The sequence below is a fragment of the Calcarisporiella thermophila genome, assembly GCF_041956535.1.
Source record: "Calcarisporiella thermophila strain CBS 279.70 unplaced genomic scaffold VTP21scaffold_3, whole genome shotgun sequence".
In the NCBI taxonomy this organism is placed as follows: domain Eukaryota; kingdom Fungi; phylum Calcarisporiellomycota; class Calcarisporiellomycetes; order Calcarisporiellales; family Calcarisporiellaceae; genus Calcarisporiella; species Calcarisporiella thermophila.
The window spans coordinates 1,224,431-1,241,877 of NW_027192193.1; the positions used below are offsets into that span (position 1 = coordinate 1,224,431).

The 17,447-nt window shown below is 46.5% G+C and overlaps 7 protein-coding genes across 7 annotated transcripts; 4 read left to right on the forward strand and 3 right to left on the reverse strand.

The window, feature by feature from the left end:
* Window positions 1–1,105: 1,105 nt before the first annotated feature.
* VTP21DRAFT_7392 (uncharacterized protein) lies at window positions 1,106–2,304 on the forward strand (the record flags this gene model as incomplete). The annotated part of the gene is made up of 3 exons (XM_069398128.1): window positions 1,106–1,212; window positions 1,277–1,938; window positions 2,009–2,304. The coding sequence occupies 3 exons, from the start codon at window positions 1,106–1,108 to the stop codon at window positions 2,302–2,304; spliced, it is 1,065 nt and encodes a 354-aa protein (XP_069255619.1).
* A 246-nt stretch (window positions 2,305–2,550) lies between these two features.
* Window positions 2,551–5,280, forward strand: VTP21DRAFT_7393 (uncharacterized protein; the record flags this gene model as incomplete). Its single annotated transcript, XM_069398129.1, has 7 exons — window positions 2,551–2,811; window positions 2,895–3,114; window positions 3,190–3,314; window positions 3,379–3,999; window positions 4,067–4,651; window positions 4,715–4,870; window positions 4,936–5,280. 7 exons carry the CDS (start codon window positions 2,551–2,553, stop codon window positions 5,278–5,280), a joined length of 2,313 nt encoding a protein of 770 aa, XP_069255620.1.
* Window positions 5,281–5,334: 54 nt separating this feature from the next.
* Window positions 5,335–7,186, reverse strand: VTP21DRAFT_7394 (uncharacterized protein; the record flags this gene model as incomplete). The annotated part of the gene is made up of 7 exons (XM_069398130.1): window positions 5,335–5,686; window positions 5,754–5,901; window positions 5,968–6,208; window positions 6,274–6,501; window positions 6,579–6,907; window positions 6,993–7,053; window positions 7,115–7,186. 7 exons carry the CDS (start codon window positions 7,184–7,186, stop codon window positions 5,335–5,337), a joined length of 1,431 nt encoding a protein of 476 aa, XP_069255621.1.
* A 582-nt stretch (window positions 7,187–7,768) lies between these two features.
* On the forward strand, window positions 7,769–9,727 carry VTP21DRAFT_7395 (uncharacterized protein; the record flags this gene model as incomplete). Its single annotated transcript, XM_069398131.1, has 1 exon — window positions 7,769–9,727. One exon carries the CDS (start codon window positions 7,769–7,771, stop codon window positions 9,725–9,727), a length of 1,959 nt encoding a protein of 652 aa, XP_069255622.1.
* A 197-nt stretch (window positions 9,728–9,924) lies between these two features.
* VTP21DRAFT_7396 (uncharacterized protein) lies at window positions 9,925–10,579 on the reverse strand (the record flags this gene model as incomplete). The annotated part of the gene is made up of 3 exons (XM_069398132.1): window positions 9,925–10,199; window positions 10,274–10,358; window positions 10,418–10,579. The coding sequence occupies 3 exons, from the start codon at window positions 10,577–10,579 to the stop codon at window positions 9,925–9,927; spliced, it is 522 nt and encodes a 173-aa protein (XP_069255623.1).
* A 675-nt stretch (window positions 10,580–11,254) lies between these two features.
* VTP21DRAFT_7397 (uncharacterized protein) lies at window positions 11,255–14,632 on the forward strand (the record flags this gene model as incomplete). The annotated part of the gene is made up of 7 exons (XM_069398133.1): window positions 11,255–11,868; window positions 11,965–12,074; window positions 12,137–12,206; window positions 12,268–12,654; window positions 12,732–12,894; window positions 12,959–13,846; window positions 13,922–14,632. 7 exons carry the CDS (start codon window positions 11,255–11,257, stop codon window positions 14,630–14,632), a joined length of 2,943 nt encoding a protein of 980 aa, XP_069255624.1.
* Window positions 14,633–15,113: 481 nt separating this feature from the next.
* On the reverse strand, window positions 15,114–16,874 carry VTP21DRAFT_7398 (uncharacterized protein; the record flags this gene model as incomplete). Its single annotated transcript, XM_069398134.1, has 1 exon — window positions 15,114–16,874. One exon carries the CDS (start codon window positions 16,872–16,874, stop codon window positions 15,114–15,116), a length of 1,761 nt encoding a protein of 586 aa, XP_069255625.1.
* Between the last annotated feature and the right edge of the window lie 573 nt (window positions 16,875–17,447).

A 17,447-nucleotide genomic window follows, 5' to 3' on the forward strand; every position in this document is an offset into this window, starting at 1 on the left:
GCAATAACCTTTCTACCGAGGAAAAAGTCCTACCATATGCAATGTAATCCTTTAAGCGATATTAATTTATATCCGTGCATCTAACTCTTCTTCCTTTGACTCCTCATACGTCCATCATCAATTTTTTTAAGCGCCATTATTTATTTGTGTGATAAACATCACTAAAAAAGCCTATCAAATGCATAGATAACAAATGAGAAGGAGTTTTCACGAGAAAAAGCCTGGCTTACATATATTTTTTCCTGAAAAATATATACTTTTAAAATTATCTAGCGATAAAATGGTGGAGTGGCCCTATCCAGTGTGGCGGATCACTAACTTGGATTTTTAGCATTATCTGGCCATCAAGATCAGATTTGTGGTAATGATGAGACGGCTTAACATCCTCAAGTATTTGAACGATCACTGCAACATATTATTTCATTTTTTTTAGCTGAGGAGAGGAGATTGGACAAAATTGCACTTATTGCTTAACTTTGAGCTACTTCTCTCTTCTTGTGAAGTACCAATATGTTTCAATCTATAACTTCTCTTATGTGATTCACACTAGAAGGTAGGAAAATTGCTTGAAAATGCTATTATACTCTTACCTCTTTGAAGCCACTATTTTGTTTAGTTATATTGGTATGTAAATAAATTCTAGATCGAATTATTTCCTTGATCAATTTGATAGTAGCAGTATTTCTAGTGTGGGTTACGATTGTCGAGAATTAAATTGTATTCAATATATCAATAAATGATATTTCTAATTAAGCAGGAGTGTATATTCCACTGCAAGTTCATTAATATTCATGTCAAGTTTTTTATATCCTCCGTTATGTCAAAATTTTTTCCTTAGCTACGCATGTGTCTATTCGTGGTAGTCTAGTGCAACTGACATTTGGCCTTTTACCATGAGAAACATGTAGCTCTTTTTGTTGAACTCTTAATAGATTAGAAAATGCTCAGTATCCAAATCCCAATGAATCTGATCGACACCTCTGATTGCACTCGGTGCCAATAAATTTGCACAGCCATGGTTTTTACTGGTCGGGCCGTTTATTGCAAAACTTGAGGGACACGATAGCTCTCAACAGCTCCGTCTTCTCACACAAAGAATATCGCCATGAGATTCCTTCTTTGGGCAACAGCGTTTGCCTGCTTTTACACATTAGGAGAGTCCATCGGTATACCGCCATTGCTTGCCTATGGGGCATCCATTGTGGATAATGTGTAAGACTCAGGTGTTATATCGGTTTAAATATTAATATATCTCCTAATCTACCAATACTCCTAGGCTCTATATTGCTGGGGGGTATAGCGCCACCATATACGCTACCATCTTCGAAATTAATGAGCTGTGGTCACTAGATCTCTCGCAACCCATTGCTAACCTCAGCAGCCCTCCCTGGAAGCTGCAGGGCTATGGTCCACGGAGCACCGCTTATTCGCATTTAATCTCTCTTGACCGAGAAAATTTAGCTTTGTGGGGTGGAACGGAGCCTTACAATAATCAAACGTCTACGACCAAGAGCATGTTCATCTATTCAATTCAGAACGGTGATTGGACATGGGGTGGGGAATCTCCGACAGCGAGATTGTTTTCCACTCTGGTGTCTGATGGTTCGGGTGGTGCCATATTGTATGGTGGATTAGAATGGTCTCAATTCCCGGTTTCCAGTAAACTAGGCAACGCTACCTTTAGACTCGACATTGCTTCGCGCCAGTGGACTCAGCTTGACTATGGAGGCGTTCAACCCGAAATAAGGATGGGCCACACGGCGTGCATGAATAGGAAAGGCGAAATGATTATCCTAGGGGGATTTTCCAGAGGGAGGAAAGGTTTGGTTCCTATGAATGAGGTGTTGGTATACGATGTGAAATCCAACTCATGGACATCGCACAAAACGAATGGAACTGCCCTTCCTCCACCCCGCATTGGTCATGCGGCAACCATCCGTAATATTTCACATTAAATTGCTATGAGCTGGAAAGTTAAGCTCACTAACTCTACTGATTATCGAAATAGTTGCCGACGACTCAATATTGATCCATGGTGGCTCCGATCCGGACGTCACCAAGATATATGGAGACTTTTGGTTGCTTCGAGATTGGACCTGGACCAAACTTGAGCCGGCCAATGCCCCCAAATACGGTCTAACTGATCATAAAATGTTCACTATTGGAACCAACGTGCTGGTGCTTCCTGGCCGAAGTAGTGTCGATAAAAAAAATTGGATGGTGGATTTATTAGTGCTAGATACGACCAAATTCGCATTCGTGCCTCAATACACACCGTCGACTATTGGAACGATAACTAACTAAGCACTTTGACAATACAAATTTTAACACGTCTCCTTAACTTAACGCTCTTGCACAGTCATTCAATTAGCCTCTGTGAGGCTCTGATCCCATCTCTCTTTACATTCCCCCTTTTATTTCCTTTAATACATGTTTGGCTTTGATATACCTATTTTAACTAGATCAATTTGTGGCTGAGGAATTGAATATATTCCATTCCAAGTTAATTGTTCTCGAGACGTTGTATTGAAATTAAAGTCTAAACACGAAATGGAATCTCAATCTTCGTTGAGACATAAGGAAAAGAAAAAAAAATCAAAAAAGGAACACCGCAAGCATAAGAAGAAACATCGCTCAAGTAAGAAACATAAGAGGCATGACGAGAGAGACACTTCGGGATCATCGAGCGAATCAGACGATGGAGGAATCCAGTCAGAGGCAATATGGGTTGAAAAGCCGAGCGAATTTCCGGCGATCCCCGCTAGCAATGAATCCAAGGAAAATGGAAATTTGAATCAAGAAAAGAATAGGGTTTGTGTTTCATGTTTCATTTAAATTATAGCGTGAATGTCTCTTTGTGATTAATACACTCGTGGTTGGGTTGTTCTCTGTAGATTGAGGGGACCGGATCACGCGCTAATAACTCTACACTGTCTATGGCAAGGGATTCATGGATGACGGATGAATTCGACTTCTCAAATATGGGACAGGCGAGACGCCAGAAAGATCAGAACGATAAAAAGCCGGATCCAGACAAACCAGTCATCAGTGAACGGGAAATCAACACGTATTACAAGTCAGGTCTCTCAGTTGAAGATTACCCGGAAGAAGACAGTGAGATTTCTTTTTGTTTGCTAGCAATGTGCTCTTTTTAAATTTAAATTCAATTAATTTAAATTTTCTTTTCAGATCGCCCTAAATATAAGATCGGGGATGCTGGTTCACAATGGCGTATGATGAAATTAAGACGTGTCCTGGAGCAGGCAAAAGAGGAAGGGCGTTCTGTGGAAGAAGTTGGATTAGAGCGTTATGGGGTGAGTTGCTGACTTATTCTCTCTCTCTTTTGGAATACTCATCATTTTATTTTACTATGGTTAGAGCCTCGAAAGACTTCAGGAAGCTTTGGCTGAAAAGGAAGAGCTTGATCGCAGAAAATCTTCACGAAATAAAAAATCTTCGCCTCGCCTGGACCTATCTAGCTCCTCTAGCCGTTCTACCACTGTTTATACCGACTTCAATAAACCTCGAGAATCCTTTAAACGCCCGCCTGAGCGGTCAAGAAACGAATACGTTGCCACAAGCAGAGCTCCCGCTTCGCCCTCTTCCTCTCCTTTCACCCCCCATCCCCCGAAGCGATATCGATCCCGCTCACCCTCGCCTTCCCCTGCGCGCGCAGCCATGGGTGCCCCTCTTCCGTCCCCCGCCCCCTATACTGCCACCTTTTCAGCGGCAGAGTTGGCCCAGCATCCGATGATGAGCCCAACCATACCTAAACGCCCCGAAATGCCACGCATCATCTCTCATGAAGCTGCATCCACTATTTCTCCGACACAGCCATCCCAGGAGCGTGTATTATCCCTAGACGAAATGAACAAATTACAAAGTCGCATCCTAAAGGCAAAATTAATTGGAGATATGGAGAAGGTTGAGGAGCTGGAAAAGGAATACGAGATGGAAAAAAAGCGGATGGAAGAAAAAGAGGCTCCAAGCTCTTCAAAGGTATATTGAATTGATTAGTTATTTTATTTTTTGGATTTGAAATAATCTAATTTATACAATTTTCCAGTCGAAATCCCAGGTCTCAGTTATTCCTACGCTTGATAGTCAAGGGCGTATACATGAGTTTGCACTGAGTTCAGGCAGTTCTGAGTCAAATATCAAGAACAAAAAGAAGATTCAAACTCATGATGCAAAGGGTGAACGGATTCGTTATTCCAACGAAGACGAACTCTCACTAGAAGATCTCGTTCGCCAAGAAAAAGTGGGAGTTCGCCGTGACGCCGACTTCGACATGGCCACTCGAATTGCTAGCGATTCCCGCTTCCAAGATGATCTGGAGTACTTGGATGAGAACGCGGACCGCCTTGCCATGCGCAAAGAGCGAAACGAGGAAAAGAAGAAGCTCTTTGCGATCGGAGATTATAAGCGCACACAGGCGATTCTGGACTCGTGTCCACTCTGCTATCACGAAGAAAAGGAGCCGGGACGGGGAGCGATAGCTCCTAAGGTTCCGATCGTCTCCCTAGGCACAAAAGCCTATCTGGCCCTCCCTAATGTAACACCACTCGTAGATGGCCACTGTTGGATTGTGCCCATTCAACATGCTCTAACGACGGTGGAGTTGGACCAAGATGTTTGGGATGAGATTAGAGTGAGTGCACTTTTATTTACCATGGTGTTCATCACTATTGATGTGTTTCTTATATCTATTTAGAATTTCAAAAAATGCCTTCTGCGGATGTTTGCATCGGAGGAACGGACTGCCATATTTATGGAAACGGTCGTCAACCTACGAGCCCAGCGGCACACCGTCATTGAATGCGTGCCTCTGCCGTGGGGACTTGGAGACGATGCTCCGGCCTTTTTCAAGGTAGCCTTTACTTTAGAATCCTCTCTCTCTATCTCCAAGTATAACACTTTCATCTTTATTCATAGGAAGGAATTATGGTGGTGGACGAAGAATGGTCCCAAAACAAAAAGCTCATCGACACATCGAAACGCGGTTTCCGCAATTCCCTGACGAGACATCTCCCCTACTTTCACGTATGGTTTGGTCTCGACAAAGGCTTCGGGCACGTGATTGAGGACCGCTCGTCTTTCCCCGACCATTTTGGACGGGAGATCTTGGGGGGAATGTTGGATTTGCCCCCGTCGTTATGGAGGAGGCCCAAGAGGATGGATTCCAGAGGAGGGAGGGAAAGGGTGCGGGAGTTTATGACAAAATGGAAGGATTATGATTGGACAGTGGCTCTTGAGGGGGGAGAATTTAAGGAGAGCTGATGAAGTCAGCCATTTAGTACTCTGATAATTAATAAGACAAACTCTTTTGCATTGTTATCGAGCGGATATCCGTTTGGCAAACAATATCTGGCATACTCTCCTTAGCCGCCTTAGTAAAGGCTCCACATTATATGGAAAAATATCATGCGCTAGAGACTTTTCAATGGCCGAGATGAGCCTCTCAAACACCTCACCCATATTAACCCAATCCTCCGTGGTCACCTCAGCCTCATGGTCTTGGCTGTAAGTGCTTTGGAAGTAGCGTAGATATCCGAGGAAAAGTGGGAGGAATCCGGTATCCTCGAGCAGGAAATCAACGAGAGTGTGTTCATCATAGGCGATCAGGCGGAGAAAACGGAGAAAGAGGAGTGTGGGAGAGATAAACTTGGGTAGTTGGAGTGCATTTCTTCAGAAAATTTAAAAGATTAAACGCGTTTACAAATTGGCATAATTAAAGTAGGCCAAGGACTTACTCTTTATCATATTGTTCATATACCGGTGGTTTGTACTGTGACGAAGCAATGCTCATCGTGCAGTCCATCACAGCAAATAAGTCGGAGTCATTTCCGCTGAAGAGCGCTATTAGGCCGTCTTCCACGTTGCCAAATGCACTTAGAAACTCTAGAAAAGTCAAATAGAGTACTACATTACATCTACGATGATAAAGAGTGTCTATTGTCACTATACCTCGACTTCGCTCGATTGCCTTTTCAGCCACGCCCATCACTTTCTCATTGCCTTTAAGATCCTCAGCATGCTTCCTTATCTGCCCAATGCATTGTAATATCCCGAAAATGCAACGCTTATGAAGCTCCAAATCTCGGTCCGAAGATACGCCCATGAACGAGGAGGAATGGTCCATAGTTTGGAGAGCGGGTGCACGGAGGGATTGGAGAAGAGTGTGAAGAAGTTGCAGAAACCCAATGATCTATACAACAACGATACGTTCATTGCAGGTGCACAATACGTATAGAAGGCGAACAGCATTGTTACCGTTTCCAAACTGTCGGACATCTTGGTATCTAGGATAATCCATTCTAAAGCTTTTCGTGCAACTAGGGCATCGGCGTCATTAACGCTCTCCATGATAAAAGGCATTGCCGTGCGGGCCATTCTCTCAAGGCACCTGCTTAATTGGATAGCGTCCTCCCGCGCACATAGCAGCATGCGGATTTTCTGAAGAGTCGTAGCAACTAAGACATAAGGAATCTTGAGCGAGATCTGGCGAATAAAAGGAAAATGCCCAATTCGCTGTCAATTAGAATAATGGTGTTGAGACTATAAAAAAATCACCGCACATTATTGGCCACCATTTTCCACTGCTCCTCTCCTCCAATAACTCGTCGCTCAATAAGTAAGTATCCAGGGTGGGCCGATAGGCTCGAAATGCTCTCGTCATCCAGGCCGTCGATCTTCTGCTTCAACCCCTTCAGCAGCCGGTGCTCAAGATAAAGCACCTCACGTAAAAACTCGATGCCGCGCTGCTCAGAATTCAAATTCCCGAAGATGGCGCTGGTTTCATTAGGGTGAGCATATAAGAAGCGTTCGATGAGGAGAAGCGCAACATGGCGGATTAATGGCTCAGTGCTGAAGCTGCGCATTTCATTCTTCAGTTGGAGATAGTAAACTATATCAGGGAGAGGGCCAAAACAGGCCAAACAAATTTCTTACTATTATCAAACACACAATGTCATTGGGTCGACCAAGATTACATGCACGAAGCAGCTCGAGGTCGTGCGTTAGAAGAGAATAAGAGCGTCCGTCAATGTCGGGCTGGATAAGATTTGGGAAGCTTAGAGGAATGAGGCGCGAAGCAGGATTTGGGAATGGCTACCTTGGTCAAGGCATCTCGAACATATTCGATAGCAGCGCACAGCTCTCCGGCCTCCTTATTAATATCAGCCATTTGCTTGCCAGGTTGCGAAAATGGCTTGAGTTTCGCGACTGCTGATTGATAAATGAGACACAGAAAAATTTTCGAACTTTAGTGCTCTTCAAAAAATCGTTTCATATTTTTTCAAGATCGTCAGATATCAAGCTTCTCCTCTTTATTTTCAGATTCTCCAATTCCTAACATTAAGTCGGCTAATACCATTCCGTGATATTAATTAGCTCGGAATCATCCCTTTTCTACCAATTAAGCCTGCCGTGGCCGCTTTGTTATCATTTTCCCTCCATTTTCCTGTTATAGTGCTTTTTCCTCTACTGCCTCTATTACCTTCTTGTTGACTTTTGCCTCCATCTAATTTGGTGCTATTTTCTTTCATTTTATGAGCACGCTCGAGCATTTCTCCTTCATGCCCAAGTAGTTCGTTGGATTATTAATTTCCAAACTCGTAGCGTCATTATAAATTTTGATCTCATCGAACCAGAACAAGGAAACAGCTTATATTGTTTAAAGTATGTCCTCCTTGGCCACTGCTTTTACTTGCCGTCTACGGCCGCGATCCTCATGAGATTGTTTTTATTTTGATTAGGGATTCACTCTATGGCAGTTGCAATGAATGCCTCAACGACCCATCCCTTGTCCGTTGACACTGCCTCCATGCATGCCTCTTCCCAACGTCAATCCTTAGTCATCGCAGCACCTTGCACAGCACCTGACATGATTCCTCCACATGCTACCAATGATTCCACTGCATCTCATAAACCAGAATCGAAAAATCAATCTTCATGTTTCTCCAACGTCATTAAAAAATCCGAGCCCACTGTCACAGCAACGATCTGTGCCAATTGTGGCACTTCCACCACGCCTCTCTGGCGGCGTGCACCGGGTGGAGAAACTATTTGCAACGCCTGCGGACTCTACCTCAAAGCGCGAAACAAGACACGCCCACCGTGGCTAAAGCGAAGCGTGGTTAAAAAGTCCCCTTCAACCGCACCGCCGGCCACGCCCGCATCCAAATCGGTGAACGGGTCTTGCCCTGGAGACGGACACTGCAATGGCACGGGTGGAAGCAAATCTTGCGAGGGGTGCCCAGCTTATAATCAGGCGAATCGACAGGCTCAGCTCTCCTGTGCTAATTGTCGGACGACGACAACTCCACTGTGGCGGCGCGACGAGGCCGGCAATACGATATGCAACGCATGCGGGTTGTATTACAAGTTGCACAAATCCCATCGCCCCATCAGCATGAAGCGATCGGTCATCAAACGTCGCAAACGAGTTGTGACCGGGAGTATGAATGCGGCCAATGCGGCGGACGCAATGGTCGAGGATATTGGGGATGAGATCGCGGGTGCGGAGGGCGAGGATGATGAGCACAGTGCTGGCGAGGACATGAGAAGTGCCTCGGAAGAAGCTGATGCAGTCGATGTGGAGACGGCGGAGGTAAGCAGTGGGTCGGAGGGGAACGCTGCGCAGGAGCTCAGAATGCCACGGAAGCGCATCAGTGGAAATGCCCAAATTGCAGCCAAGCGCAAAGCGATCCATACCGCCGAGCACGGGTCGGTGCCTGCCATTGAAGACTATATTATACCGAGGCGCAGTGCCCATGCTCACACATGGGGCCAGCCTCTCACGGCAGGAAACTCTGGCCACCAAGCTCAGCAGAAGTCGTCACTTTCTCCACAGCTCCCTGCTAATGGCTCACCAAGTTCCTCGCAAACGCATATGGACGTCGAGACTGCGGCCCTGTCCAATCCCCAGCAGCATTCTCCAACCCCTGCAAAAGCCGTTCATGGCGAATATCCCAAGTCACCCCTTTCGCAGCCCGCTGCCCCCAACACCCATGCTTCATGGAGTGAGCAACAGCGAAGTGGCAGCAACATTTCACAGCTACTCAACCCATCCTCTACTGCGACAGCTTCTAATGCTGCTCCGCATTTCCCTCGTCTGCCCCCTCTCGCTTCGCCCAATGCTATACCTCAGAGACAACCCCATAGCTCCCTGCTCTCGGGGTATGCTTCTGCCCCGAAGCAAATGGAGTTTAGTCAGCTGACACCGCAGGATCTCTACGCTCACCGCCAGGAGCTGCAGCAGGAGCTCACTCATTTGACGGATTTATTGAGCAGAACTGCAAATATGCTCAGTCAGCTCGACCATGCCATCGCCAACCAGGGAGGGGGCGTCCCACCCTTGCACACCTCGCAGCACTCCTTTACGGGCCCCAAAAACGCCTTGAGCTCGCCGAATTCTGCCCCCATGACATTACCCTCGTCCCCTCCTCCTCCTCCGCTTTCACAACCGCCGTTCTCAACTCGCCTTACTTCTCCTTCCCATCCAAACTCCAACCTCGCCTCCATATTAAGTGCTGATCCCAACACTGCAAGTGCTCTTGACTCATTGATATCTCTGAGCAAATCGGGTAGACAGCCGCCCACTTCCAAACCTGGCGACGAGGATGAGAGACATACACAACGGGAGCAACAATCCTATCCGCACCCTCAAGCGCCAATACGATCTGAGATTGGAGAAGAAGGTGGAATATTCCGTGCGAAAACATAGCTCTTTTTTTTTTCCTTTTGCTTTTAATGTGTTTTTTTTTCCTTTTACATAATGCGATAAGTGTGAAGAGATAATCCCATTTTCCTTTTATATATATAAATATAGATATACATTTATATATTTTTATGTAGCTTGTGTATATTTCCATTATTTTTTTTATAAAACACACTATATTTGCTAAACTCAGGATATCCTATTTACAAGTCTGGCAACTCGGCCATAAGCTTTTTCACTCTCGAGACGACAATTTCGTTGTCGCCGTAGACAGACGCTGTGACGTAGGGCGGCTCGATGCGTGTGTTATCCGCGGCAATATAAATGATAGAATCTGCCTCTGATTGAATTGGGATGCGATTGCGATTAAGGAAATTGATTACATTGGATTTGCGCGCCGCAATGATGGGGGAATCAAGGGATGTGAAAGGGAGAGGAGTAAAGAGAGATTCAACTGGTATCCTCGGCGAGTCGTGGACTATGAAGTGCATGAGAACAGGGATTGAATAAAAAATAGAAACTGTCTTTTAGCATGGCACTAATTAACGTTACTTTTCATTGATTTTACGGCACTTTCAAAAAGTACACGAAATGCATACTCGTTCCGCTTTTCATTTTCGCTCTGACTCTCGGGCCTCTATTGAAAAAAGGCGTTAAAGACCGCTTTATAAATCCTGTAATAAAACTCAAGACTACCTTGCTCTCTGCACCGCTCGGTAGGGCAAGGTAAATAGCATAGGTTACCGGATCTACAGTTATCAGATAACCATGGCATTCCTCCAGTCCATGAAGCTGGACCGTGATGGAGCATCCTAGTTTGGCCGCAATCTCATCAATTGTATATGCGTATGGCCACATTTAAATAAAGCAAAAACCGATAGACATGTTCTGCTAATGTGACTGCATATAGTAATGTTAAATTTGGTGAGCGAAAAATTAGGGCGTTGTAAGTTTTATCCAACTCCCTTTGCCTCACACCTATCTTTGTGCTCTTCGATATTCCCAACTTAACTAATCATCTTATTTTACTCTTTCCCATTCCTAAAATTCATTTTTGCTTTTCTCTTTTTCTACTGCTACTTGCCCCCCATTTTATTTATACAATCAAGTGGTGAATCTCTTCCCGAATTTTCTCTTTGCACACGATTTTTTTTTTTTCAGCTCTATTTTCAGAGTCTACTCTTAGTTTTACTTCCCAATTATTCCGCTAAAAGAAAAAGAAAGTAAACTTAGGAGAAAATTTAGTAAAATTAACTTCGTCAAGGTGGGATAATAACTACCCCCTCTCCTCTGATGAACGCTATAATCTTGATATATTAATTCTTAGAGAAGCTTATTTTCCGTTTTTTGAAAGCGTAACGGTTGGTGAATCTCGTCGACGAGAGAAGCGACATTGTAGCTGTTCATGTCCAAAATACGCGACTAAAACTCCAATCCGATACTTTTTTTCTCCACTGAGTCGCCTGAGCGTTCTATTTAAGCTTTATCATTCTTTGTTGTTTCCTACTATCATCTCACCAATCCATTCGCACCATGCATCCGACCAATGATGCCGCCTTCAAATCCCTTGGTGAAAACGGTAAACTTAATGGAAACATGGCAACATTGGGGGATGAAGAATCTGAGCAACCACGGTGGAATGGAAAAACCACGGTCAACGAAAAGAAGCCGATAGCTTCCAAAACTAGTAGAGACCACTCACTCGCAGACTCAGCCGCATCTAACGGTCTTGAGAATCTTGAGAATGACAACCCAATCACTGCATGGACAGAAGAGGTAGCTGATTCATCTCCATTGTGTGAGGCAAATGGCCCTTCTAAACGGCATTCTTCCCCATCAACCCATCTCAACCATCCATCCCAGCAACAAGAGCAGCAGCAGAGACAGCAACCATCTCAGAACTTGTCCAAATCACCCGGGATGAGTCAACAGCAACCGCATCGACTACACTCTTACATGGCCGATGGCCCCCCTGAGCACCTTTCGCGGGCTGCCGAGGACACGCTTTGCGTGGATATGCTTCGGCTCTTTGAGACGCTTTTGCCAACCGCGGAGAGCCATGCGCGCCGACACAAGTTTGTGAGCAAGATAGACAGAATATTAAATACCGAATGGCCTGGAAAGGATATCAAGGTGCATATGTTTGGGTTAGTATATTTTTAGCTTAAATACCGGGCTGATATTTTTAAGAGTTATGACCTCATCTTGTAAATCTATGCTCCCTCCCCTCTCTCCTATATTAGATCTTCCGTGAATAACTTGGGCACCTCGACATCCGATGTGGATATTTGCGTGACGACCCCGTGGGATGGATTGAATAACGTACATACACTAGCGAAAGTGTTGCGTAAACGTAGGTTATTTTTTTTTTCAACGTTCCGCTTGGTGGGTGCTTATCCTTCCCCATTGTCATAGACGGGATGAAGCATATATACTGTGTCACCAACGCCAAAGTTCCCATCGTAAAACTTTGGGATCCGGAGTAGTGAGTATCAGGGATCTTGATTCCCCCTTTCTGCCCAGTTTAACTAATAGTTTCCCAATAGTAAATTCGCTTGTGATATCAACGTGAATAACACACTTGCCCTTCACAACACTCGAATGATTGCCACCTACGTGGCGATTGATCCGCGTGTGCGGCCCTTGGCAATGATCATAAAACATTGGGCCCGCCGGAGAGAACTGAATGACGCAGCTGAAGGGGGCACCCTCTCCACCTACACGTGGACGTGTATGATCATCAACTTTTTACAGATGCGGGATCCTCCCATTCTCCCGTCTCTACATAAAATTGCACGGGAGCGGGGCATCACCAGTGGTGTTATGGCTCAGGGTGTGGACTGTACATTTTTTGACGACATTTCAGAGCTGCAACGATTTGGAGAGAAGAACACCGAGAGTTTAGGCGGATTATTATACGCGTTTTTCCGAAGGTACTGTCTATTTTGAATGTAGAAGCGGTTCCGTGGCGATAATTTTTACTAATTTTTTTTTCCATTGTTTGATTTAGATTTGCCTTTGAGTTCGATTATGAGCGTGAGGTTGTATCGGTGCGTGAAGGCCGATATATGACCAAAGATGAGAAGAGCTGGCATATCGGTAAAAATGCCCGCCTGCTTTGCGTTGAGGAGCCCTTTAGTACGTCACGCAACTTGGGAAATTCCGCAGATGAAGTATGCAAAACAATCACATCTGTATTCTTATTGAGTTTTTCATCGTGTAAAATTTTGTTAATAGGTAAGCGTCATAGGGCTTCGGCAAGAATTCCGCCGTGCCATCAATATCCTCCACGACAAGGTTAACCTTGCGCTCTGCTGCCGGCAGTACATCTTTCCAAATCAAAACCAGAATCAGCAAGGCAGCTACAATAACCATAGTGGCGGTGGCAATAGCAATCGGTACAATTATCAACCAGAATGGACGCCGAACTATCGCACATATCGGCCGGCGCGATCGGATGACCATCCCCATCCGCGCCGAGATTCGAATCGCGACTATGGTAATCATGTTGACTACCAGCAACAGAGCAAGAGGGTGAGAGAGCGAGCGAGCAGCAGCACTGGCTATTATCCCTCGATGACAAGAGCGTCGTCCTCAGGTGGAGACCTGGACAGAACAGGATATGTAAGCTCAAGTGGCCGAGGAGGAGTGGGTGGCGGAAGCGGCCGGAGCCCTTACACAAGACCCCTAGTGAATAGACACATTCACCCGCAGCAACCTCCCTATCCACTCAACTACATCACTGCCATGGTCGGTGGTGACAACCCCTATCAGCAGTCGTCGCAACCACACCAGCAGGGTGAATCTCACCACCAACGGGATCACTCTTCCGCCTCCCCCTCCCCCACTACTGCCTTCCCGCCCTATTCGCATTTTCTGTTTGCCCCCGGAACACTCGAATACTTTGCCTTGTTGACACAAGCCGCGGCTGCTAGCTATGGACACCTTCAGTCAAGACCTGCAGACACGACATTGAACGGAGCAATAGCGGAGGAGGAGAAAGATGTCCACGCAGAATGGAACAATGATTCGAATCAGGAGTCAAGTAAAAATGAATATAGTAATGAAGAAGAAGCTGAGGAAAACGAAAAGAAGCCCAATGACGCGACAAGTGGGGGTGAAAAGGTTCTTATCGCTTCTCTCGCAACTTGGCTTCCAAACCTTGGCTAACGGTTTAATTTAACTTCCGCTATTTTATAGAATGAGTCTATTTCAAACAGCAATCCGAGCCCCAGCTATGCCGTTAGCCCCGGGCAACCGTTCCTCCCTCCGCCTTGGTATTTCGACTATACCCAGCTTTATTACCACCCAGCCTATCAATACTACTGCTACTATTACAGCAACGGCCTTTTGGGCTCCCTCCCCAACTCTGTTCCCCCCTCCTCAAGCACCACCGCCACCGCCACTGCCACTCCGTCCACATCGGATGACGGGGTGTCCAACCAGCGGCAGGAACAGCAAAAGGAAGACGAATCCTCTGCTGTCTCGACCAGCTCCGATTCAACCACCCCAGCCTCTCTCTCACCCGGCCCATCCTCACCGGTGCCACACAATGTCTCCTCCATGAACTCGTCCCGGCCCACCATGCGGCAGCGACAACAACGAACCCCCTTAGGTGTGCCTGCCCCTCCGGCCCCACCCTCTTCGCAAGCACTGGCCTCCAACGATACGCAGCAGCACCATACTTATCGTGCCTCAAACACTGCTCAAGAGCGCTCGCGCTCGGCCCCCCCTCCGCGAAGCAGAAGTCCCCGGCCCTGTATCTCGTGGAGCGCCATTGCGGCTGGAACTTCAGAGAATCGGTGCAAACCAAATGAGCCCAGGGAAAGACCCCTATCGCCCCCGCCCAGCCCGCCCACGAATGTGAGCTCGACTGTATTTCCGATCACAGGTGACAAAGGAAATGCATAGTCTTTTCTAAAGCTATTTTATTTTATTTTTATTTTTATTTTTTTTACTCCTTTTTACCCAATATGCATTCATTTATTGTTGTTTCCTTGTAAGGAATTTGTTTCTATTTTCCTCCTCTTCTCTTCCTACTTGGTGACTGGCTTCATACATTTAATCCTTCCTCTCTTTATTTTTTCTCTTTTCAATTATCTTGTTCGTTGCAATCTTTTCTTTTTCCTTTAATCCAGGAAGTCTCTTTTTTTATTATTTTTACTCTAAAGAAGGATATATTTTTCAAGCTTTTTTTTTACTTTGTATTTTATTTTATTTTTTTTTCCCTAAAATTATAACTTTCAGTTGCTGCAATCAATAAATATACAAATATATATTTGTAATTAGGGTGTTTCCGTCATCCCTGAAGGATAAATCCGCCCCATACAATGAATACTAGTACATATATATATATTTATCAATCATAACTCACGGCGAAGTGAAGGGGGTTTTAGAGGAAAGACACCACGACCACCTCCGACTGCATCCCCGCGGGCTCCCGCGTCTGCCCCGTCTCGGCATTGATGAGCAATTCTTCGTAGTTCCCCATCGTGCATACCATGTACTCACGTGCCGCGCCACACAACTCCCATTTGTAGTCAAGCGGCTCGTTAAGAAAGAGACGATAACCCCGATACACATACTCGTCACTGACACTGTTGCCAGAGTCGACGGAGTTGAGGAAGAGGGGGGCAGAGGGGGCCACGGCCCCAGGGCTGAGGCTGCGCGCAATTCCCCAGTAGTAGTTGGCCTCCCGAGGGTTCACGCGGGTAAACTCACCCCCATTGTACCCCTCGGTGGGATCCTCCTCCTCCACGTAGGATTCGCCGCGGATGCTTCGCTGCTGCATCCTGCCCTCATCTCGTTCGCAGTCAATCCGCAGTCCAGCCGAGGGCTCCACCGCACTTGCCGCCACGTCGTAACTCGCCATCACCATCCCACGGTACCGCCACAGCACTTGCGCGACAAGCCGCCCCTCTTGCAGCAGCACCACCTCGCTGACGTCTCTTCGCTCTGAGTTGATCGCCCGCCGCTTCCCCATTTCTGTCCGCCTCCTTGCCTGCACTTTCCGGGAGTCGCGCCACACCTCGACACAGATCCCGCCGGTCGGGTATGCGTCCGACGCAATCATCAGGGTGAGCGCTCGCCCAGAATGGTGCACGTTGATGCGGATCTCATAATCGTAGGGCTGCTCATTGCTCTCACCCAGATTGCTACCATATAGCTGCCATATGTTGTCGCCATTTCCATAGGTGTCGCTGTAGATTTTTTGGATGCACGTGAAGCACTCGCTCAGGTCGGCAAGCTCCTGGTGCGCGGCCTCGCCCGTGCGAGCCAGGTCGAGACACATCCAATGCCACGTGTTGGAGAGATAGTGCAGCTCACCGCCGGACAGTTCGACCAGGGTTCCCCCGCCCCCATCTAGTCTGGTCCCGAGTTCGAAGCGGTGGGTTGCGATATGGCGCCCCTTCTCAGGCACGCTATACACTGCAACTTCACACACACCGCTGATATCGGGGTCCACGAACCCCAGGACCAGATATTCGGAGTTGACCGAGATGCAGTCTATGTTCTGAAAGTTGGGAGGCACCTCAGCAACCTGCTGTGCTTCACTGCCGTCAAGGTAAAGCCGCCGCATAGTGGCCTCGAGAGAGGCGGGCTCGATGCAAAAGAGTTGTCGGCCGTCCAGGATAGAATGGACGCCCGCGCGCTTTCCACTACACCAGGCAAGCAAGCCGGAATCAATATCGAGTTTCAATCTCCTATCCGCATTAGCTTCATCATCTTCACTCTCAACGCTGGAGCTTAGCAACGCAGTACGACACAGTAGGCTCTGTGTCGAAATGCACCAAGATTGCATCACCATGCCCTCCGAGACAGCCACCAACATGTCTCCAGCTGCGCCTGCAAATCGAGTGATACCTTCGGCCACGAATTTCTTCATCCCACTTGCTTTTCCTTTTCGCCACCGGTGATCACATTGCACCCCGCGGCGATACACCTCCTGCCATGACATGCCCTCATCGCGCGGCAAGCAGCGACGGTATTGCGCATGCTCGCATAATCGGCGCCACATTATAGAATCCTGTGTGAATTCATTCCAGCGTTTTGATACAAGGCGACAAGTGAGCAATGAGTCAAGGTCATGATGAGGGAGAGTAAGGAGCAAAAGGATAGAAGTGGCGATCTCAGGGGGTAAATTTTGCAGCATTAGTTGAAGAAAGAGAGAGAACTTTTTTACGTTTAATTGCCACACGTTGGCTTAAGAGCGGTGTTTTGAGCCACCAAAATCCCATTGTTGCCACCCGAGAACGCAGAAATGCAAAAGTGTGCAGAATTTGCATTTGGCAAAAACCGACTTAGATCCTTTGGAATTTTTAGGGTTCAGGGCAGTCAAAATCTGTTAATAGGTAGATGGTTCGTTATGAATTTCTTTCCGCCGGTATTCCAAGGTAGGAGGAGAGGTAGTGGGATTTCAAGACCTATTTTTCAATGCGAGTCTAACTGAAAGCCGATTCTTCACTTAGAATAAATGAAGCGTTCATTGACTTAAAAGCCCCCTCCGTTCCTATCATTGGCCTAGGGCTGTGAGGCTTTATCTCAAGGAGATTTGGATTTTGTTGTTGGAGGCGGTTTTCAGAGATTAAGCTGCCGGAAACTCCTCGCTCGGACGTACTGAAAGTAACGTAGAAAATAATATGACCATTGTCGGCCGGTGATACGTTGCATGAGAAAGTAAAACAATATAACAAACAGCGCTGGATTTTTTGTTCATAGAGAAAAC